Raw genomic sequence first — 24,172 nt, 5'->3', positions numbered from 1 at the left:
GTCCCTTCCAACAAAGCATATCCTTTACTTCTGATTCTCTGACTAAATGCACACCCCATTTCCAGACATTCACATAGCCTGATAAAAGCCTTACTTTAGTTTCTTCATCCACAAACCACCAAAGTCTTAGTTGGTCTTAGTTGTCCCTGTGAGTCACAGATGGTTATCACCCCATCATTTCTACATGTACACAAAAAGGCATTACTTTTCACTGTTCTTACAGATCCCTGAAGAACCACATTACCTTTTATGCTTACTTGTGCGAGCATCTGTGTGGGAAAGTGCTCTTCCAAAAGCAACTCCTCAACATTAGACCAGAACATAGTATTCTCCAAGGCTAGATTCAGCCCCAGCATACAGTTGACATAAAACAATGTCAACAAAGCACTACTATTCAAGTGTTTCAATGACTGCATCCCATTAAACTAAATAAAATGCCAGCTATGAGACCGCTAAAGAAAAAAGATAATAACGAAATTAAATCAAAGAGTTGATTTCACTAAAACAAAATTTGACAAAATTAACACACCTCCTGTGAATATGTGACTCTGTGATCAAAGTAACGTTTTTCTTCTACAACTCCACCAAACCAGTGATTGTGGCTGACCTTGAGTATTGCTAGTTCAGAGTCTGAGTTAAGAACACTGCAAAAAAATGGTTTATGTGTTAAGACACTGTGGCCACAATGGATCCTTGTAAAGGTCAGGCCAATGTGTCGAGTTCATCAATGGAATGACTGATCCAAAGAGTCATAGTGAAAACCCTTCAGAGAATGCATTTTATCACAGGGTATGTTGACTCTAAAATTTGAAGAATAGTTTAAATACTGATATTTCTGATTAGTAAATGGCATTTGTCTGGATCATGCTTCCTTATAACAGTCAAAGGAACGGGCATGGATTTATTTTTATCTTGTTATACATTCATCTGGTATTTTGATTTAAATAATGGAATGCATTGAAGACTCTCATTAAAAAAAATGGAAAATAAGTGAAGAATGATTTTAGGCTAAATAGAATGCAAGTGAAATTCCAGGTGTATGGTAAGTTAAATACCTGGTCACTACACAAATTTTGACTTAAATCTTTAAGGTTTCTTTAAAGGAAGAGGAGAAACTCTACTAGGCAGGAAACAGTGATTTGAAAGAGGAAGATGACTGAAGAATCTTCTACTTCATGGATCCCATATCTGAAGATCTCCTTAAGATGGAACATAATGAGAAAAACATTGTCTAAAAGTTTGGCGAAGCAATAGATGCCAGACAGTACTTGCTCTGACTTGGGATCAGGGGAGAGGTTTTTACATGCATAGACAACTTTTGTTCTGTTTTCCATCATCTGAACTGTATTTTGAAGTGTGATTTTCCTCTATTTGCTATTCAGAAGAAAAATATCTAAATGGAAGTGCATATCATGCCAAGGTGATATATTGCTTATCAGTTCTTATTCATTGTTCCTGATTGAATTTGAGACAGAAAACTTATTGATGGGATAAAAATATCTTTCCTGCCACTCACAAAGGAGATGTCAGGAAGAAAGTGGTATTGAACACTGACATACACCGTAAATACAAGAATTAAATATGGCTATATGGTGTTTGAGTGATTAGTATTACCTGGCCAACTGCTTCTTGCTATGTTGAGTTTTGGCTTAGAGAAAATGAAATAACTGTCAATATTATTTGGCATCTGGAAAAACAGAAGCACAGGCACTTGGGTCACAACAACCCCATGCAGTGCTACAGCCTTTTGGAAGAGTGTCTGGAAAGCTGCCCAATAGAATATAGGACCTGGGAATTGACAGTGGCTGAACATGAGCCAGCCTGTGCCCAGGTGGCCAAGAAGGTTCACATCAGCAACAGTGTGGTCAGCAGGACCAGGGTAGTGACTGTTCCTCTGTACTCAGCACTGGTGAGGCTGTACCTCAAATCTTGTGTCCAAGTCTGGGCCCCTCACTGCAAGAAAGACATTGAGGTGCTGTCCAGAGAAGGGCAACGGAGCTGTGGAAGAGTCTGGAGCCCAGTTTTTATGAGGAGCAGCTGAGGGCTGTTTAGACTGAAAATAAGTAGGCTTATTGCTCTCTACAGCTACCTGAAAGGAGGCTGTAGCCAGGTAGCGGGTGGTCTCTTTTCCTGAGTAACAAGCTACAGGACAAGAGGAAATGGTCTGAAGTTGTGCCAGTGATGGCTGCAGTTAGGAAGGTTGTCTAATATCCTAATTGAATATTAAGAAAAAATTTCTTCACTGAAAGGGTTGTTAAGCACTGGAGCAGACTGCTCAGAGAAGTGGCTGAGTCTCCATCCCTGGAGGTATTTAAAAGACATATAGCTGTGGCACTTGGGGACATGTTTGAGTGATGGACTTGATCTTAGATGTCTTTTCCAACCTGAATGATTCTATGAACATTGTGTTAGAAGTTTGTTCATTTTCTCTCTAAAATCAATTCAGACACACAGACTGTGGAAAATTCTCCAGACAAATACCCCAAAGACCCCACAGAAACCAATCAAAAATCCTACCAAAAAATAGCAGGAAAAAAAAGGGGTGAAAGATAACTACACCCTAGAGAAAAACCTATGAAATACATCCAAGAATTTCATTATAGGAAAGACAAGTAACATCTGTAGAACACTTTAAGCCTATATTTAACACACACAGAGGCAGCACCAACTCTCTGATGCCTACCTCATCACAGAAAAGCACCATATTCAGAATGGAAAGGCAGTCTGCTCTTTCTCCATGTTAGAAGGTGGTAATTATTATGGAGACTGATGCTTCTGTGCTCCCAGATTTTCTTCCTATATTGATTTTGATTTTTGTAGGTAGAACATTTCACCTGTGGCAAGCATCAAGTCCATAGGGAAACAGAGAAAGAAAGGCATACCCAGAAGCCTAAATGCTTCTGGCTATGCCTTCCCTTCTCTGATTCCCTATGGACTGAAAGTAATACCTATGGACTGAAAGTAATTCCCTGCAGACTGAAAGTAATGCTCTGTTTCCCTATTACTGAAAGGAATACCTGGTAATACCAAACTGACCACAGGATAACTGAGAAAACAAAGAGTAAGCAGATGTAAAGAAGAAAAATAAACAAAGAGCAAGAGATAACAGTACATGTATGATGGAAGACCAATGAAAAATGAGAACAAAGGAAAAACTGCTGTTGTTGTGGTCCTAATGAGAGCACAATAATGGGATCTTGAGGGAGAGTCTACATTCCCAGGAAAATAACAGGGAAAAAAATTCCCCCAGTCTTTTTAAGGGGCATCATTATTTTGTGAGTTTGTCTTGTTTGCTTATTGTTTTCTCCTAAAACTCCTGTCCTTTTTGTCTTGTCAGCAATTCTATTGCTTGTTCAACTTTATAGAATTTTCTTCTCAACAAAGGAAAAAATGTGTTACACAGAATCTTCTCTAGACTACAAGCAAAAACTTCTGTGAAACTTGACATATTGTACTTACAAAATACCAGGTATTTCTCTCAATTTCTCTTTCAATGTTATCATTATTGAACTTGTGAAAAACTGAAAAATATTTTCTTTAGAGCAATAACAGAATAAATTTTGAAGATGTTCCTTCCTGATTCCCTCCTTTACTCTCTTGTTTAGTTAATGAGGTGGAAGATAACACAGCTGATAAAGACTGAATAGCTGAATGAATTTGTTGAATAGATATAGGGAATCTAATTTCAATACAAAGAATTAAATAATAGCTGACGTAACCTTGTGATACACATTATTCATGCTAGCCAAAAAGAAATAAAAAAGCAATTTCTAGTTTTCAAATCCTTCCTTTGAATACTGTATTCTTTCATGGGAACTATTTGATTTGCAAATGAATGCAAATCTAGATAGCAAGATTACACTTACTTTTGCCACTTTCAAAAAAACCCACGTTTTTTGCAATGCTCATTACTTTCTGTTTCACTATTAGTACCTGTCAAATGTTTCATTCATATGCTGACATTTTTAAATAACTTTGCTTGATTTTAGTTTGCTAATAAATGCTTTCTTTAACAAATTCAGAGATTTATGACTTCTTTCCCATGCTGAGATATTTTTTCAAATTATTTCATCTCTATGTTTCCGTTGACATATGGTATCTTTTACTGACAATTCCTCAGCTATAGGAAGTTATCCAGGACATCCAGGTCCTTTTTGTTTGCAAAACTGCTTTCTAGGCAGTCAATCCTCAGCAAGAAGCCCCCTGCTAAAAGTGTTTATCCCACTCCAGGTGAGAATTTTTCTTTTCATTGTACTAAACTTCTTTTAAGGTTCCTGTTATCCCATTTCCACCACTGTATAAAACCAGTTGTTTTTAGTTTCCTGGTAGAGACACATACTTTGTTTTCATAGGCTACTGATTCTGGCACCTATTTATAAGCTATTCTACCCTGACAGTACATAAATGTTTTGACTCAAAGCCAGATCCACAGATTTATTTCAAACCTTTAAATATTTAATGATGGACTTAAAAATGTCATTTCTTAACATTAGGAATCATTTTATATTCTACATCACATGCACAAAGGCAAAACTGGGAGCAATCCAGTCTTGCACAACATAGAAGAAAACTGGTAATTGGGTGAGATGTTTTTCTCCCAGTGAAAAATGAAATTCCCTTTCCTAATAATTTGAAAACTCAATACACTAGGGAAATATAAACAGGAAAGCCAGTGGCTGAAGGAGAACCATGTTTTCTGTTACTATTTGGAAACTCCAGTCACATGCTGTATAAACCTCTCTTGGTGGAGCTGCTATTTCACTTAAAAATGCAGCTCCTGGAATCAAGAACACGGACATTCCCAGGCTGCCATTTAAAAATTAAGTTTCTAAGTCTCACAGTTGCAGGAAGAGAACTGAAAATAACACTGTGATTACAGAAATTCTATGGAATATCCCCTCTCATCTGATAGGTGCCTGGCACAATTACATTTGGTGTTGGCAGCTCACATTAAACGAATTAGTCAATTCCATCAAGAGGAAAGGCACTGAGGCTTTGGTGACAATCCTATATGGGTTCATTGATCACCTAGTTTGGCATTCAAAGAAATTTAGCAGATATCCTATGCCACACATCTTAGAAGATATCCACAGCACTAAACTCATTAAGATCCTCCTCTATGCCATCACAGCATGTTAATTTTATGTGTCTACAACATGACGACACCTGAATTTGGGGCTTGCTTTTAAAACAGCAGGACACCTCCTCCAACCTAATAACCTGAGGTCTTTCTGGCATTGAACTTTTAGTGTACAGACCTTTGTAGATTTCTTACAGTACTGGAGTGTAACAGATGTCCAAACTAACACACTGACATAAACACAGTAAATAAAAGAGATTTATTTACTTTTACATATATCCTGGTCATATTAAACCTAGTGCAAGGCTAAATATATATGTTTTAGTGGGTTTGTTTTACTATTAGTTTATAAGATCACATCATTCACAATAGTGAACAAAAGAACAAGCAATATTTTAAAGAGTAGGGGAAAAAAATCCTAAAAGTGACATCAAACTCTGGTCTAGGTCAAAATCTACTCTATTTCTATCATCACCTCAAAAGTTTATCATTCATATGAGGAAAGCCACTTCAACTGTTCAATTTTTAGCTTTATATTAAAACAAAATGCTATCCAAAGCTCTTTTTCAATGGATTTTTCAGTAAAACTTAAAGTTAAGTAATTTTGAAAAATAAACACTTTTGTTTTTGTCTTGATGAAGACAGTTCACCAATATTAATTTCATATGCTACTATTCTAGAAAATATGATTGTGAAAAATATATGCCACTAATACTCTTATAAAGTAGTTCTTTCAATTTTAATAATTTTTTTAGTAGCAAAATTTCTGTAAGTTTGATACTGAATATCTTAAAATCCTCCAAGACTGTAAAGGAAAGTACTATCCTATAGACAGAATGGCTTAATCAAAAGGCCTTGAAATTACTGACACTTCAGTGAATTACAAAAGTATTTTAGGTTACTTAACAAAGGCCTCTTCAGTTTCTCAATACCTTACACAGTTGAAAAAGTAGCCTCAGCCTGAGTTAAGAGGTGAGAAGAAATTGAATAAAAAAAAGTTAAAATAAATTAAGTACATTTTCAAAGAACGTGCATAAATCTCCTTGAGAGATTTAAGTGTCATTATGAGTTTTCTATTAAGTTCTGACTATTAGGGTACTAGCTTCTCCTATGGTTTCAAAAGTGGTTTGTGCCTGTTATAGCAAATGTTTTTAAACTGAAGTTTATATTAAAATGATGAAGCAGATTTGCAATTGCAGTCTGTGATTCAAGACAGTATTTGTGTGATGATTACTTTCGAGAATGTCAAAAAGTTTCATTCCGACCATCACAGAGTGTACATCTCTCTGAGCAATATTTCAGTCTCACACTCAGTTATTACAGTTGTCCAGAAATTCTACAGAGGTAAAGCCTCCAGAGAGAAACCTCTGCCATGCCCTGCCTTTCTTTATTGAAGGAACACCATGAGAATACATTTTACAATAATTCAGCTCTTCTCCTCCAAGTTCTGATTAAAGCGAAAAAAACAAACTGAAAGTATATGACAACAAAACTACTGGAAAGAAAAATACTGAGATTTTTTAGGGGAAGCTGGTCAGATTTCCGCAAATCACAAAAATTTCAGATCATTACTGAATTATTTGAATTGATGTTTATGAAAATTCACAAAAACATTTAAAATTGTGTGATAGGTATGTATATGGCACTATTTTATGTCTTTTTATGTTTGAAACCTGAACAGTAAAATAATTACATCTTTTCTTTCTCTGTTTATTTTTTAGTCTTGGGCTAGCTTCTATCCCAGTTCTCTATATTCCCAATACTTCCTAAATGCAAGTTGCCTGTGGATATCCTGAAATTCAGTCATAGTTCTTGATTTGTCTATCTGGGGGTTCTACCTCATATCACTGATTTTTTGGATCTGTCTTTTCAAACATAGAAATTACTGTCCATTTTTCTCCTCTATCAACATCTGCATCACAAAACGATTTTCTACTCCTTAAATATTTTTATTATTTTCCCAGGCTGCTTCTCGCTCTTTTGATTCTGCCTCCTTAACTGTATATAACTGTATAGCTGAATATCACTTGACACTTGTCACTCATATGCAGAGGTCACCCTGATCTTCCAAGCAAGATATATTCTCTAGCTGCTACACTTATGGTTTCACAGGTAAACCTGAGCCTCTCAACTCCTTTTTGCTTCTTGACAAAGAATGAAGAAGCTGGAAAGAACATTTGCTCTTGTCAGATGAAGAAGGGCATTCTGGCCACAGACAGACAATACAGGCATGCAAAGAAAAATTGTGGAGTGGAGAAAATAAATATTCATGGGTTGAAGAAGAGACTAGGATGAAGTGAAAAAAGCATGGAGAGAGGGAAAGAGAAAATGAGGAAAAAGGGAAGGGGCAAGAGGGAGAGGAGGAAAAGGAGAAGAAAAAAGGTAGAAAGGAGAAAAGGAAAAGATTATAGAAGACACCCAGGATGTTTCTGGAGAAAGCTGCAAAAATAGGAGATGATTCTGATGAGACGGAGTAAAGGTGTAACAAGAAGGTCACACCTTCATGTCTGAAGGTGTCTGACCTGTAACAAAAACGACAAGTACTGCCTAATTTTAGCAGAGCAGAATGAGCTGCCACAGTGTCAGAGCCCTTGTGTATTGTTATGCTGTGAATGCCAGTGGCCAACAGGTGGAAGGATTAGCTGTGACAGGAAACTGTGATACAGGGACCCTGAAAATCAACTCCTGCACAGTGGGGAGACTTCTAGGGGAATAAAAGCATAAATTCTGTATCTTGAACATATGCCCATTTGTTTCAGTTTTTGGAAGAATCCCAAAATATTGATCAACTAAAGTTTATCTTGTTTGCATATAATATACCAGTGATAGCTGGTTGCAGCAACCATTGTAAAATAAAAAAATACAGAAAAAAAAATTACCATTTCTAACAGAATAGATATTCAGCTATTAAAATAAACAAATAAATAGGAAGTGGCAATAATTTTCAACTCCTCCTCACTTTCTGGGAGTTCCTCAAGAAGTCCAACATTGAATTGATTCTCTTAAAACGTTTTAAGGCAAAGATGGTTTTCACAAGTTTATACTCATAAGTCACAATTTTTCACAATTTATACTTTTTAATGTGAATTAATTGCTCGATAAAGAAGAATGTATATTTTAGTATAAAAAATGTTTTGAATGAGAAAAAGGTGTTATGACAGAGTCAGTCAGGTTGGAAGGGATTTCAGGCTGTTTCTAGTCCAACCTTCTGATAAAATTAGGGTTGAAACTAATGCAGGTGTTCTCCAGTTGCATCTCAAAAAACTTTCAAGGACATAGATTTCACAATGTCTCTAGAAAACTTTCTCCGATTCTTGATGGTCCTTAGTGATTTTTTGTTTCCTTCTATCAAGTCAGAACCTTTCCCACTTCCAGTAACAACCATTCCCACATTAATTCCCCATGCACTTCAGTACAGTACCTGCACATTAAAGAATACAAACATGCACTTGCCATTAATGTGCTTTGCTTTGGCACATGCAGTTATGTAAGATACTGGAGGGAAGACACCCTTTGGCAGTTGTGACAAATCATAGTGAACATGACTGCACATGCAAATGAAACTGTTATTCTGGAATCACAATAACACCACAGTTTTCCTGCTGAAACTCCCATACAAGTAGTGACCACTCCCAGCTGGCTGATTTTGAAATCTGGTAGTACCACAGAGCAGGATTTTTGACTGTCAGTTCTGCTAAGCCTTTACATAAGAAATGTTCCTATACTTTGCACATAAATCAATAGAAACCAGCAGTACAAATCTCCCAGACAACTTTGAGATTTGCAAGTTGCTTGGAACAGCCTTTTATCTTTCCCTATGCAGTTTCATGTTGGTTAGACAAGAAAAGCTTTAAAAAATTCAGGTATGGACTTTGGAGAAATGTTGGGGACAAAAATAAAGAAAGCAAACACAGTGTTATAAACCACTTGGATATCTCTGTTTTCTTTTAATAATAAAAGACATTTATCCACGAGTTTGCGGTTGTCTTCTCTGACTGCCAGAGGCAAGCAGTGTTGTCTTACTGAAATACTGATTTTCAGACAACTGCCATGAACAAACACATCATTCAGACCTCGAAGTCCCCCTGTGTTGAAAGTTGTCACTTGCAGACAAACTTCTCCATGCCCATTTGGTCTAGCAGCTTCCTTTGAAGTCTATCAATACAGGAATAAAATACCTGTAAGGTAGAAACATGCATTTCCTACTTCTTTTTCTTCCTTTTAACTTAGAAAGACCAACTTTCCAGAATTAAAACGTCAACAATAGTGAGTACCCTAAATGGTTTCCATTTTTTTTCCCTAAAGAAGTGGTATTTTTGCCCCCCTTTGTGTAAATACATAGATACTACTGTAATTGCAAAATAGCTACTATTCCTTTAGGTATACATTTTGAATTAAAATAAGCATATTGATTGTACCTTCTGCAGTGAAAAATCAGAGAGATAGAAAAACTTTAAAACAGTAAAATAGCTACTGTGTGACTAGGCCACTTACAAAAAAAATGAAAAAAAAATTGAGAATCTTTCAATTGTCCTTTTAAGGCGAGATTTGAAACTAAGCATCACATATTTAGGATTCAGGTGCTTCAGGTTGTGAAATGGTGGATACCTCTTCCTAGTGATGACCAAAACACCACAAAATTAAAATGTATGTTCCTCAAAAAGATGAGTTTATATTTCACAGGAATAACCTCCTCTAAAAGGAAAAAAAAAATCTTGAAATTTCTTCATAAACTCTGATATTCAGCCTTCTTCAGTTCAAATGCCATGAGATATGCAGATTATACTGTTGCAACCCTGAAGACAATATTTTTAAAGCACAATTATAGGAAATGTACAATCAAATGTCAAATCAGTTAATGTAGATAAAGGGAAGACTTATAAGCATAGAAGCATTGGAGTACCTCAAGGCCATGACAAAATATTGACATATATTCCATTAAGAAAAGTTAAAGGCCAGACTGTTTGTCCATTTTAGAGGATTCACAGTAGGATTTGTTCTTTTCTTTCCTTCATCCTATTTAATTCTACATGGCTTCAAGCATATGGCTCGTGACCTTATTAGTTGAGAACATGCAAGTAATAAAAAGATTAAGAATTCTTAAATATATTTTTTCACATCCTTTGTTTTTCTTCTAGTTGTGTCTGTAAGTGACTGTATATAGAAGGATGCATGTCTGTGAGAGAAAGAGAACACAAATTCTTTTTTGTAGGTTTGTTCTTGTTATACTCACGCTGCTTGTTTTCTTATTAAGGACAGACTGGAGCAGAAGATGGTGAGATCAGGATGGGTCTTTTTGTCTAATATGTTCATTTAAAAATTTCACATTAGCTTTTCAAACACATTGTTTTATTCTCCTCTAGTCAAACAGTTTCAATTAGGAATTTAGATAGCTTTAATATATCTTGGGGCATGGTATAAAATACCTTGATCTAGAGAGCAAGTCTAGGAACTTTATTAATCGTTTTGTTGCATAAGAGGCCCATGTAAAGCATGGAACAGGTCTGATGTGTTTTTCTAGTAAACTGTGTTGCTAAGGACGAAAACAGAAAGATATTGATGAAGGACCTAAATACTGTGAACTGCAATTCATTCCACTTCCTGATAATCAGATTTGTTTCAACAAAAGCCTTGTTTTTTTCACTGATGGTTGTTTTCTAGAGAAGAAACACTGATGTCAAATGAGGCTTCCAGAGTTAAAAAAAGAGGCATTAACTGGGACCTTCCCTGTACTGAAGCACTCAGGGCTGGCCAAGCAGAAGAGACAGGTACAGCTGGCCTTGCTTCCAAGTGCTCATCAAGAGACATCAATGCAAGTGGAGCAAAAGCAACAGACTACATGAATCAACTAGTCTGATTAAGGTGACATGGCAACTGATGGAGCTGGGAGAACTTCTGAACTCCTAGATTCTCCTACCCCATCAGGACATCATAAAGTCACACGCCAGCTTTCCCTTTAGCTTTCCTGTGAAAGAAGCTCAGGTAGAAAAAGCTAGAAAGGAAATTCAGTGTCTTCTGCACAAGCTGCTGATTTGGCAAATCGCCTCAGGACAGCGTGAACTTCTTCTTCAATTTACATGCCTCTCTATATTTACTTTCTTACAACTGATGGAAAGATTTTATGGAAAAATGAGCTCTTCCTGAGTTTTAATAGATTAGTAGCAAAACTGCCAGAAGTCACATTATAAATGATTAGGGAAAAATAAATTACTTTTTAATATGCATGGCTAACCCAAATACTAAATCATAACATAATTTCCATTCCACCGAAATAATCTCTCTATTTAGATGTATAAAATTATAGGGTTTCTTAAATTACCAACTAAAAAGCTACATCCTATGGTAGAACATGAAAATACTTATTTAAAAATTGATTTAAATTTCATGTCTTGATGTGCGTTCCTGCTTTCCCCTCTTAACACTTATGACTTGTTTGTTTGTCTGTCTGAGGGGTTATGTGATAGGAAAAGACATAATCCCATCATATATTGTTTTGACAGAAAAATATGCTACCCAGCTATGAAAAAGGATTAAAATGTTATTATCTGTCATACAGAATGCCCTTTACACAAAGTTAATCCCTTTTAAGGGGGCAGACCTGCACTTCATAACAAATGATACATCCAAACTTCGGCAATATTCCTCTTAAAGGAACAGATGAACAGGGCATTTCCCTGATTGTCCTCTAGCACTGAGGAAAACAACTTTCAAAGCTGCATGATTGCCTCAGTCTCTTAGCTCCATCAGCACTTAGGATATGCTTTTGTTTTTCCATTAATTTTTCAGTATCAGAAGCAAGAAAAGGATGGGGCCTTTTATTTCACGTTTCCAGGCTTCCTTGTTTTTTCCAAGCAGTGTAAAAAGTAAATAAAATTGACAAGACAAGGCTAATGAGTTGAGGATTTGATGTTTTCATCCTATATTTTGAGTCGGTTACAAGTAAACCTTTAATGGCTTCTACTAACCCCATTATCATCACCCCATTATTGCCAAGCCCGGCAAAAGTAACAAGCATCAACTGAGTTTAATTTGAGAGTCAATATTCACAGTTTTTGTTACACTTCTGTGGAGTACTGCAGCTGTTCTGGATGACCTCTGCAGCTCTGGTCTCTCTTCATTCTCCTTTTCTCTTCTCAATTACTTGGTATTTGTTCTGGATCTGACAGTGGTTTGTTACCTCTTGGTTCTCAAAACCCTAAAAGGTTTCTTTATACTTTGAAGAACTTCTGCAGCAATTTGTCATTTCTTATAAGACCAGTATGTTCAAGCATACAGTTCTCATGGTTTGGAGATGCAGTACTATAATTTTTAATGTAGTCACTGAAGTGACTATTGAAGATAATAACACAATCAATTTTATTTTTTTTCTAACCCACTCTTTAAAACAACTAAAGCAATTAGAAAACTACATGCTCTTTGTTTCTTTAAAATTATTTTTTTATATACTAGAGATCTAAAATAGCTTGAACCTTCTGTATTCAATCAAGCTTGTCTTCTGCCTTTGGAAATGTGCAAATCAGCGTGAAAGAAAGGAAATGTTGCAACTTTTATGTTGCTCAGCAGGGGCTAGCTGGACTTGTAATTTCATATTTTATGTAATATTTTATGAGGTACTTTCAGTCACATTAAGGGCGGCTACAATGAATAAAAGCTGGTAATTTTATTAGAATTTGCAGAAATCTAACACTCCAAAGAAAGGAATACCAAAAAAGCTATGTTGTAACACAGGCACATACAATGAAGCATGAATTGTGGAAGGTGCCTTTGAAAATTTCTTCAAGAATTAAGATAATTATGAAAAACCCAAAGAGGAGTGAGCTATGCACAGAACTGTGAAGACTTTGGGCACTGTTGGCTCTGATTGTTGTCTGTAAGAGAAAATACCCCAGCCTTCTCCTGGTCTGTTCTTTGCCAATCATGCTAATTGAGGAATATGCACTTTCCTTTACCTTCTTTTTCTCCCTAACATACCTTTAGAGTCCCTTCTTGTTATTCTTTGCATCCCTTGTCAAGTTCAGCTCCAGATGGGCCTTGGCCTTTCTGACCCCATTCCCACAGAACCAGACTGCATCCCTGTACTATTTCCAGAATACCTGTCTCTGCTTCCATTACCTGCATATTTTCTTCTAGCCCATTAGTTTGACCAGCAAGTCTCAACTCAGCCATGCCAATCTCTCATCTTCCTTGCCTGATTTCTTACACCTGGGGATCAGTAATTCTTGCAATCTATGTAAAGCACCCTTAGACATCTGTCAGATCTGTCCCTGAGGGCAATATCCCAAGGATTTCTATTGATTCACAACGTTCCTTGTTGCCTTGGTCTCTAAATCTTACCCATAAGCTCTTGACCTAGGCAGGGCCATTCTTCAGAGACAGCTCTGAACATTCCATCCATCTCTCAATGTGGTTGGGAGCCTCTTGCATCTCCTTCCTGTCCCCTCCCTGCCAGACAGCCTGTAGCCACTAAAAGCTGAGCTCCAGTCATCCATGGCCACAAGCTGGCACAACATGGCTATATTTTCCAGTCATATATTTGTTACAGTGTGTCAAAATCAGTAATTTCTTGTGTTAAAAAATATAATGCAAAAGACTGTGACTGTCTTCTCCTGGTGCTCTGAATATCACAAATATCAGCTCTGTATGTCAGATTTTAAAAGTGTAGGACTGCCAGGACTTCACAGCTCATGGGACCAGCCCCTCTTAATGATCAGATTAATCTGAAAACCAGTTATCAAAGACCTAAATAAACAACTAACAATAATAGAAACATGAAAGACATCATAGGTTTTATATTACATTTGAGGGTTAAAGCTATTTTCTTTCTGCCAGTGCTCCATGTGTCACACTGTCAAACATTTGTTTAAAAGAAAGATAGAAAGAACAAACTCCCATTGGCACATGATGAGATGCTTAAAGGGGTTTTAGCTTCAAATGCAGACTGAATATATTGAGATCTGTGATGAAATCATGGAAAGTAACAATGATTGTCACAGGGCAGAGACACCAGGGCCTGTTGCTGATACATTCATCTTTTCAGATATGCAATCAACCACATCTTCCTTCAGCACTTTCTCTTATTTTCTACTGACACCATAAGCATAACTTAGCTACATATATTCTTGCCAAAAATAACTGGCCCTTCAGGTAGGTTTTTCTTTTTTAAAATTGTTTCTGAAGCTTTTTTTTTTTTTTTTTTTTTTTTTTTTTTTTTTTTTTTTTTTTTTCTCTTTAACTTACAGAAAATTTAGAAGAATAAGACTGGTTGCTTTGAAAGGCTAGACTGCACCTGGGATTTTTAAGACTTACATTCTCATTGTATAAACGTAAGTAAGAGCTGGGGGGTGCTATCTCTGAAATACAATCACCTATATTAAACTTCAGATCCAGGAACAACATCACTTTTTTTTGCTCTGAAGCAGGTTGCCTAGAGAGTTTGTTTCATAACACGGGCATCCCCTCTTCCTCAAACAATTGTGCAGGACAAATGGAGATACCAAGGATCCTTGGAAGACTGCTGCAAAACTGGGGTAGATCCCAGGTTCCTGGAATAGCCTACTATCAATCCAGTGAGTTTCTGGAAGACTGCGCTGGCCCCAAGATATCATGAGTTAAGCATTTTAGGCTTCACTAATTAGCACTTGCTGTAATTTTACTCTAGGGTCTCATTTTCGCTGGAAGTAATAGCAGCTGTTCCCTGTCCAGAGGAGCCTTCAACCTTGTGGAGAAAAATTTCACTGTAAAAGGAGAGAGACATTTGGCCTTCTACCAGAACAAAACCTTTGCTCATTGTGAGGAACTGGAGCACGGGATATTAGATGAATTAACTATGGCCCTCAATTCTGCCTGATCACCAAGGAGGCAATGATCAACCACTGACCCTGGGGAAGTTTCACTGCTTTTTTTTACCTAAGAAATATAATCTATGTACTAGTGGTTATCAGATGCAGTATCATATTGATTAATATTACACTTTCATTACAACACGTTGCATAAATTTGGAGCCAGCATTGAACCATACAGCCATAAATATTTTAAAAAGTGTCACTAATACACCTTGAAAAATGAGACACAATGCTAACAGAAAGAGTAGTGCCAAAATAATACTTACAATATGCATTAGTTTGGAACAAATCTACCATATATTTTATGTAGAAAGTATAATTTTACACTGAGTGTACTAATGTCACAGATAAATTTGAGCAGTTTCATAAAAATACATCATATTTGAGAAATTAGATAAAAGTTAGCAGAACTTGCAATAAAAATTAACTTGAAATAATTATTATGAGCCTTGGCTTGGCTATAAAATAGTCATAAAAATTTAAAGATACTTAGTGCAGTGTCTCTTATGTATTGAGAAATTTATTGAGTCACACATAGAAAAGTAGTGATGAATTGGTCAGTAGTGAGAAGTCAAGGAATTAGGTAAATATTTGACTCCTCAGGAAACAGTACAATACTCCCCAGGAATCCAAGAGATAGATAGATGGATAGAGAAGAGAAGAGAAGAGAAGAGAAGAGAAGAGAAGAGAAGAGAAGAGAAGAGAAGAGAAGAGAAGTGTTGTGGGTTGAGAGCAAAATGAGTGAGAGGCTCCAAGTCAGAGATATAATTAATAAGAAGAAAGGTAAAAAGGTAAAAGTAAAATAAAATAAATACAATAACACAAAGGATCACTGACAGAGTCAGAATACTACCTGAGCAGGATGGTGGAAGCAGTCCAGGTGAGGTGCTCTTCCTGAAGCAGTGATCCTGTAGAAAGGTCTGGGAGCTCTGGTCCTCTGGGAATCCAGTGGATAAATGCTCACTGCACTGTCCCACATACCAGCTTATATCCAGGTGAGAATGCTTGGCTCCTCCCCCTGGGCAGAGCATCTCACAATAGCATGAGAAGTGTGAAATGGGTCCTTGATGGCCCATTAACAGAGATAACCCCTGGAGGGAGTTACCTGTGACTCATGGGCCGTTAGCAGGAGACACCCCAGAAGTCATTAGCAGAAGACACCCCAAAGGCGTTAATGGGCCATTAGCAGAAGACACCCCAAAGGTCATTAGCAGAAGAGGCAGGGGGCTTGGGAAAACACTAGCCCACCTGGTTTCAACAGTTCATGAAGATGGTGATAGAATAAATACTTTGTGTACATCCTACACTGCAACCCAGGACAAGAAGAGAAGAGAAGAGAAGAGAAGAGAAGAGAAGAGAAGAGAAGAGAAGAGAAGAGAAGAGAAGAGAAGAGAAGAGAAGAGAAGAGAAGAGAAGAGAAGAGAAGAGAAGAGAAGAGAAGAGAAGAGAAGAGAAGAGAAGAGAAGAGAAGAGAAGAGAAGAGAAGAGAAGAGAAGAGAAGAGAAGAGAAGAGAAGAGAAGAGAAGAGAAGAGAAGAGAAGAGAAGAGAAGAGACCCTCAACGAATTTTAAGGAAATCTAAGGAGAGTTAAAACAGAGCAAGGCACTACTAGAATACATTCAGAAAAGCTATTGGAACGGTGAAATGAAATTGCATAACATTACCACCTACTTTAAATTTACTGTATCCTGATGTAGTAGGTACGTCAGGAAAAAATACTTAGAAATATTAATGCCCACAGGTTAACAAAGACAAACATCCCTACAGAGTCATGCACACCTCATAAATCTTTGGGATGATCAAATTTTCTCTGAAGATTGTCTTGCACACTAGCCAAGCTATTTGAAAAAATGTGTGATTAAGACAGTTTAAAAGAGGGGAAATGAAATAAGAAGATACAGAACTATCTGTGTAAGAGGAGAATTAGCAGATGAATAGGAGGAGAGATGTGTCACAGATATGCTTCACATATTATGTCCATTAATTGGCATATATGACAAAATCCATATGCTAAAAACTTCAAAGAACAAATTTTCCATAAATATATTTCTTTTTTCTTCTTTATAGGACCTCTCTATATTGACTATTCTCTGAAAAAGACAGTCTTTTGAAGAGAAGGATGGATGCATGCTAATATTTCTACCTTCCTAGAAGAGGAAAAAGCTACAATAGCTAAAATAGGCTCATCACAAGAACTGGTTCAAGAATTCCATTGATGCCCCATGATCTGGCCCAGTCCGTTACAGAGAGCACAGATGGAAACTCAGATCTAGATTAAAGCTCTTTCTGCACATTACAATGCCTTCCCAGAATCTTTAATGAAACTCCTCTTGAGATATGAACATTAAGCTATGATCTTTCTGGCCTGTTCTTCATCAGAAGTAAATTTCTGCCCTCAGACTATATTAATGACTCTGCTGATGACAAAGGAGATGAAACAAAGCACAGCTCATTCCAGAAAACCAGCATTTATTTTCCTAGGATAGCAGAAACGTTAAAATGGGTGATGACAGCTAGTTGTGTTAGAAATTAATGATACAAGGCTTAAAGTACTGATTGCATATCCATAAGAGGTTTCATGTTCAAAGGGGGAACATTTGATTGAACTGAGTTTATATTTAGAAAAATGGGTTCTGTTCCTTTCAAGCACTATGATTGATTTGGATTAATTTCTTTCAAAAGCATTGCACATTTCCTTCCTTTTTTTTATTTGTTCCTGCAATAGTTGGCATGCTTTTGTACATCACCTTAAAAAAAAAAAACAACCCAAAACTCTTAACATTTAAAAGGCAAAAAAATATTAGTTTTAAGTCCTGGCTGAACAAACTGGAACATCAATAGTTGGAAATCTTACTTTCTTGTATTTTTAACTGTACAAAAAGTAACAGAATTCTTTGTGAAGCTTTGTATATGCATTTTGGTGTTTGCAGTAAGAATGGCATTCTGGGCATGCCTATCTTTTTCCTGTCTTGCAGCAACCCTCCAATAATTGGCAGCTCAGGACTCGAGACCTTCTCACTAGGGAGAAGATCAGTAATTGTCTACAACATGTGCCATATTTCCTGTTGTTTAAGTCAAAGTGAAAACCCATTAATCAATTTGGTAATTTTTTTTTTTTTTTTTTTTTTGGCATCTTGCACTGCAGCTCAGTATTACTGCATCTGGTAAAGCTGCAAGCATGGCCTTACAGATTGTGTCAGACCTCAGGTATGCAGCTAGCACAGATTCCCACCATAAACCTCCTTGGACATAAAGAAAAATTTAGTTGACCAGATGCTCAAGACAAGGTGTAATGAGTTTTTCAGCTTCATTTTGGCATGGCTTTCATATGCTGTCACCTGAAGGAGTGTCAAGTTAATCTTGAGCGCATGAACAGGGAGAGGAGGTGAAGGTTTCTGCTGGTCTGAAAAAAAGGGAAGACCTCAAAAAATTAACTGTTACACAGATTTGGGTGCAAACATTCTCACATTATCTTGCACCATGCTTAGTCTTCCCAAATTAAGAAAATCCGGAACATTCAACAGTCTCACCAGGGACTGAGAAAGGAAAATTAAAACCATGTAAGCTAGCTAGAAAACAGTCACATGATAACTCTAATGCTAAAGAGTTCTTTCAAGTAGTTTACCCATATAGCCCCTTTGTCCTGCTCTTAATCTGTAATGCTCTTATCCCTCAAAATAAAATAAAAAAGTGGCCTATCAAAGTGATCTTGTTATGCTTGATAGCTCTCAATGTATTGTTGTTCTAGTGCTTTGTCCAAACACTTTGAAGTTGTTATAATATTTGAGCACCCACAGTTCCCTATAGAGAGAATTTCACAATTAATGTGCTTAACTTTTCATTCACAGTTTGCCTTTTGTTGCTTGTGTCTTATTTATTTGTTCTTGTGCTGACATCATCCTTCAGACAGAACACTTCCTCTTCTTTCCTGAAGTTTATGTGAATCCTAACTACCTCAATAAACTTAATTTTATGGCAGCATCCTGAGAGTATTTCCAAAATGTTCAAATCAATGCTGAATAGAGATAACCAAGACAGTTTAATGTGCTATTTGAGTGCCAAAAGCAGCACTGCAGCCTCCCTTGGCCCAGGAGGATAAATTAATCCAAATGAAGAATGACAGTGATAGAATATTTTTACATAGCTGCATACAGTACTTTAAAACCATATGAAGAAAGAATGATCATATAGAGCAAAATCTATCCAAGACTGCTCCACTGCAATCAAGTCACAGCATTGATTCTTTCTTCACATTTACAGGGAAATGCACATTCATACCATGCCTTGTTGTAGGTCATTAGTGAGAAATCCTGCTTGGCTCATGTGTTTATCAAACCAATCTGGTGCATGGAACAGACACAAGCTGTCTCATGGCACAGCAGCCCTGCATTATGTTACTGGGATCAACGCTTCACATAAGCAGTGTGCTGAGTGCACATCTACATGAGGACAGCAACTACAGACACACACTGATCACAAGGCCTGATAGGCCAGATGAGTCATCTCACTCATCATGTCGCCCTGCATACAAAACCTGCACAGGTTAAAGAGCTTCAGATTATTTCAATACTTTTTAAGTCCCATAAAAAAAACTAGAGAGCTCCAGGAATTTGTTCTTGAACAAGATTCTCTGCAGGAAAGGGTAGGTGTGTTTTGGTAACTACTGTTAGCACACTGAGATGGGCCCCTTTTATAAGCCATTTTTTTCTCCTTATCCATCCTGGAAACAAGGTAAAGTAGAGCTCAGTATTCCCTCTGAGGGAACATCAGCTGTCCCCAGAGTAACAACAGGGTTAGGGTGCAACTTAGCTGGCACTAGAGGTAAATATTCTAGACAAAATTTAGGATGAGATTCATATTTCTGAAATATCAAAGGAAATTTATATTAAAAAGTCAGAAATTTCAAATATTAAACTTCATCTGTGTGTAGAGGTGTGGGGAATATTTCTTGAAACTTGTGCTTCTTTGTGCCTGCCTACAGTGGACACTACAAAGGTTTGTCTTTGTGCTGAGGAACAAGCAGAAGGGACGAAGAGAGAAGCAGAGCTGAGCTGTGAATTCTACAAAGGTTTTTATTTTATTCAAAGACATACATTTTGGAATCCCTAATCAACTTTTCCCTTCAGAAGCTTGTCATAGAAGGCAGTAATAAATCATTCAGCATTCACTCAGTCATTCACTTCATGAGACCCACTGAGTGCTGTCTAGCTAGAGACTGCTATGAATGTACACAAGACTGAAAATAAAAGTGTGTTATGGAACAAACTAATCATACAGGAGATGTCCTGTATATGGTAGCAGCAGCGTTAATACTGTTCAGGAAAAAAATGTAATTCAGTAGGAATCTGAAGAAATAAACCCCTATTATCAACATGACCAAAAAGGTTGACAAAACTATAAAACATTATTTTAACATTCCTCTACAGGATCCCCCATCTAGCAAGAAACTACAAAGGGCACACACAGAAACTGCAACACATTCACATTCTGCTTTATCCTATATAATCTCCATCTCCATAGACAGTAGTACACTTCTGATGGCAGTACATGTATATTCCAAGGTCAGAAACGTTCTGGGCTAACAGACCAAAATTAGGAGGAACATTTGCAATACAAAATGCATTTGGAACTTTGCCATGGAGCAGAGTCTGCTGAAGTACTGACTGATATCCTCTCTCTTTCAATAAAAACCATAGAGCATAACTTACTTGCATTTAGCAACTGTCTAGCTATTAGAGAATGTAAGGTTTGAAGTGACTTTCTATTTAACAGAGTTCCCTTTCTTTGGATATTTGCTATCACAGGATCAATCAAATTTATGTGGCAGCTTTATTTAGTATTTTTGGACTTAAAACTTTTTGTAGGTTTCAATAAGTCTTTGGAATTTGATTTTTAAGATCACATATCTTTCTCAACACTTCAACAAAACAAAATCAAATTGCCACAAAAGCAGTTTAATGTAGTAACTAAAGATAGTTGAGGTGCATAGAGTTCAGTGATAAGCGCTCATTAGTAGGAAAGCTCCTTCAGGAGCTATCTGCCTCTTGTTCATTTGAATATACATATATTACACACACCCAAATTAAATACACAGTTGTATATTTATGCCCAGGTTCCCTTTTATATATAAAAATAATTTTTAAAAAATGGCAACATAGTGATAGAATTTTGGAGGAAAGGGAGATATTTACATGAAATTTTTTGAAAATAAAAAAAAAATTCTTTTTCCTGGGTAAAAAGAAAAATACACCCTGGGTCAGAAATTCAAATCTGCTTTGTGATCATGGATTGCTGTTTGTATAGTGTTTATAAACAGAAATCAATTACATCACAATAGCATATTTATTGAATAGTGTTATTCTTCTATAATTTTAAAAGGAATTAGGGAGATAATCTTATTTTTAGATAGACAATACAATACATTTTCCTTTCACTTTCTGAAGAACACATATCCTGAGTCTTATAGTTTCTCAAGATTAAAATCTTTATTGGAGATCCTTTTAAAAATGTTTTTAAAACCTTTGCATTACGTGGCTTTGGATTACAAAACTGTGCAGTTGTCCTCATGAGCAGACAGCTCTCAAGCTTTTTCAAATCAATCAGCATGAAGATAACTTCTCACAGAAATGTTGGACCTCAAAATTAACTCACCTGACTTGTTTTTTCATACATTTCCCCATGTATTTTATTCTGTTAGGAAGGTTTCAAATATGCCAACCACACAACATACAACACAACATTGGGACTTCTGGACAAGCTGAGCAATAAAAAGAAAATGAGATCTGCTGTAGCTGCACCATTTACTTTTACTATGAAACAGAGAGGCATTACCAGGCTACGTGCTATAAACTCAGATGTTCAGAGATTTCTGGCCATGTCCCCTTGCTGTGCACCTCCACCAGAAAACTGAAGTTTTAATTCTCATTTGCAGTGTCAAGTCACTGTATAAATTGACATTGCACAGACTGGTATGAATATCTGCTGAGTTTGTGACTATAGTATAAACTAAAAAGGCTGGTGCTAACAAAAATAACAGAGTAAATATGCAGGAGATTTCATGTCATAAGTCCATTGATCAGGAGTACAAGAGAGGAAAACAAAAATTCCCTAAATACTTGAGCAAACATAAACTTTTTATACCAGTTATGGAACAATTGACCAACCTGACAGAAATCAGAATTAAGCTCATGCCCCTGCATACAAGTCATATACAAGAGTAAGGCATCAAAGCAGCACTTACAGCTGGAGAATATCAGAGGACATGAGTGTTCATCCATGGGGAAGTTGTGCAGCTGCAGCTGGCACTCAGCATTGATGGTAAGCCTGTGAAGAAACCAAGGGTCTGTTACTATGTGCCAGTACAGGGAACAGCCAGAGGAGGAGGCAGGGTAAACTTAAGTATCATGCAAGAAGGCTTTGATATCCGTAAGTAAGGCCTGAAAGGAAAGAACCATATTTGCAGATTGTTCCTTGCCTATTTAAGCCTGATACAAAACAATGATCATTATCTTAAATAATTTCAGACACCTCACCAAGACTTTCTGGATGTCAGGAAATCTCTCCATATGTGTTTCTCTAGTCAATTCATCATTGAAAGTTCTGGGATAAAAACAACTACTCTTTACAGCAGTAACAGGAAATACAGCTTGTGTGGTGTGCAATTCCACAAAATTAGAACTTCAGAGGGAAACTTATAAAAATATTCTCCATGTGTACTTACAATGCGAAATTAAAATGCTTTCAATTTCTTCAGGCTGTCTCTCCAAAACTTAATAAATATCTACATGCCATTCTATATCATACAGATGCAACAGACAGATCAGCAGAAACATTTTCATCCCTGCTTTAAAGCTGGTTTTACATGACATCCCTAACACAAAATATACTATGAACACAGCCAATTTAAAAATTACTAATAAAAATCAATACTCCTCAGTCTAATAGCTTACAAAGTGAATGTACTTACTCAGGGAAATTGAATTAAGTGCTAGTTTATTGTACAGTGGTTTTAAAAAATACCACGTAGTTTAATGACAATTCATGCATGTGGGCTATGTGGGTTTTTCCTCTTGGAAACTAAATAAAAACATTAAAAACTCTATGGCTAAAGCTTTGTGTCTCAGATGTAGGATGGCTCAGGAAAAAACTCTTTCTTGGAAAAGGTCCCCTGTGTAGCCCTGTGTATTTAGAAGCCCCATTGCACTGACACTAGAAGAGGATTTGCAGTATTGCAGCGGGAGGGCATTCACACCCTAAAAGGGGCAGGGAAGAAGATGGAGAGCTATGGAGCATGACTGGACCTTGTACACTTTCTTCTGTGCACATAACACCCATCAACACTTGACAGCACCAGGGCATACACTAGCTACCTCCTCTATGTCATACCAATTCTGACACTTAAGTCAGATAAATTTAGTTTGAATTACACAGTGTTAACAATGAGCGATGATCAAACAGCTTTTCTTCTGTAAAAAGAAGGTTGACCTGAGTGATCAAAAAGGATTCAAAATATCTTTCACAAAATAGAAATGCTCATTCCAGTGGGTCAAATATTAACTTACTTTTAGCTGGTTTAGACAGATTTTAGTCCATTCAACAAATAGTTTCTTTAGTGTATGAAGGCATGTAAGTCTAACTACTATCAGGTAGATACTTAACTTGGCCTGGAATACTGAAACAGAACTTAGTAGAAAAAAACCAACAAAACATCTAACTAAAATCTTCTCTGAAAAAAACCCAACAGCCCTATCACAAGACTATTGGAGCTGACACCTTAGCCCCCAAACTCTTTAGCTAAAGGCAGCTGAAATAAGCAAGAGCTCTTCACAGAAGAGCAAGCCTAAGAAGGAAAGGGCACTAAAAATATCAAAAGCTTTTCCAGATGTTTATTTCCTTTCTTATTTTTTGCCAAAGACTTTGTATTGGAGCCCAACAGCAGTTGCAAGCATGATCAGCCCTCTCAGTTGCACTGAGAAGAAAATGTGGCATGAAAGGCACGTCTCTGAAACTTCTGGAACATGGCTTATGGCAAAACTCCCTTCTGAACAACTCATCTCTTCCACAAGTAAACACATATTTTGATTCCACAGGCTTTTTAAAATGCAAATATATACAGTATTTCTAGTACCATATAGTTGATTTTATCACAAAGATTAGAAAACTGTAAAAGCCTTTCCTCCAGCAATTCACCCTTGTGATGAGATGTGACAGACTATCTTTCAGCATGAATTATTTAAAGAATCAAGTATTG

The 24,172-nt window shown here is 36.7% G+C and overlaps 1 protein-coding gene across 1 annotated transcript in view; it reads right to left on the bottom strand.

Moving 5' to 3' along the window:
- GABRG3 (gamma-aminobutyric acid type A receptor subunit gamma3) overlaps positions 1–24,172 on the bottom strand; it is a 287,460-nt gene that overhangs the window by 111,392 nt on the left and 151,896 nt on the right. Inside the window, exon 5 of the mRNA XM_083855542.1 lies at positions 22,163–22,245. Coding sequence (XP_083711668.1) covers positions 22,163–22,245 — 83 coding nt within the window. The remainder of the gene's footprint in view (positions 1–22,162; positions 22,246–24,172) is intronic.

This window comes from Zosterops lateralis (genome assembly GCF_965231275.1).
Source record: "Zosterops lateralis genome assembly, chromosome: 2".
Classification (NCBI taxonomy): Eukaryota; Metazoa; Chordata; class Aves; order Passeriformes; family Zosteropidae; genus Zosterops; species Zosterops lateralis.
This window is presented reverse-complemented; position numbering and strand designations above follow the sequence as displayed.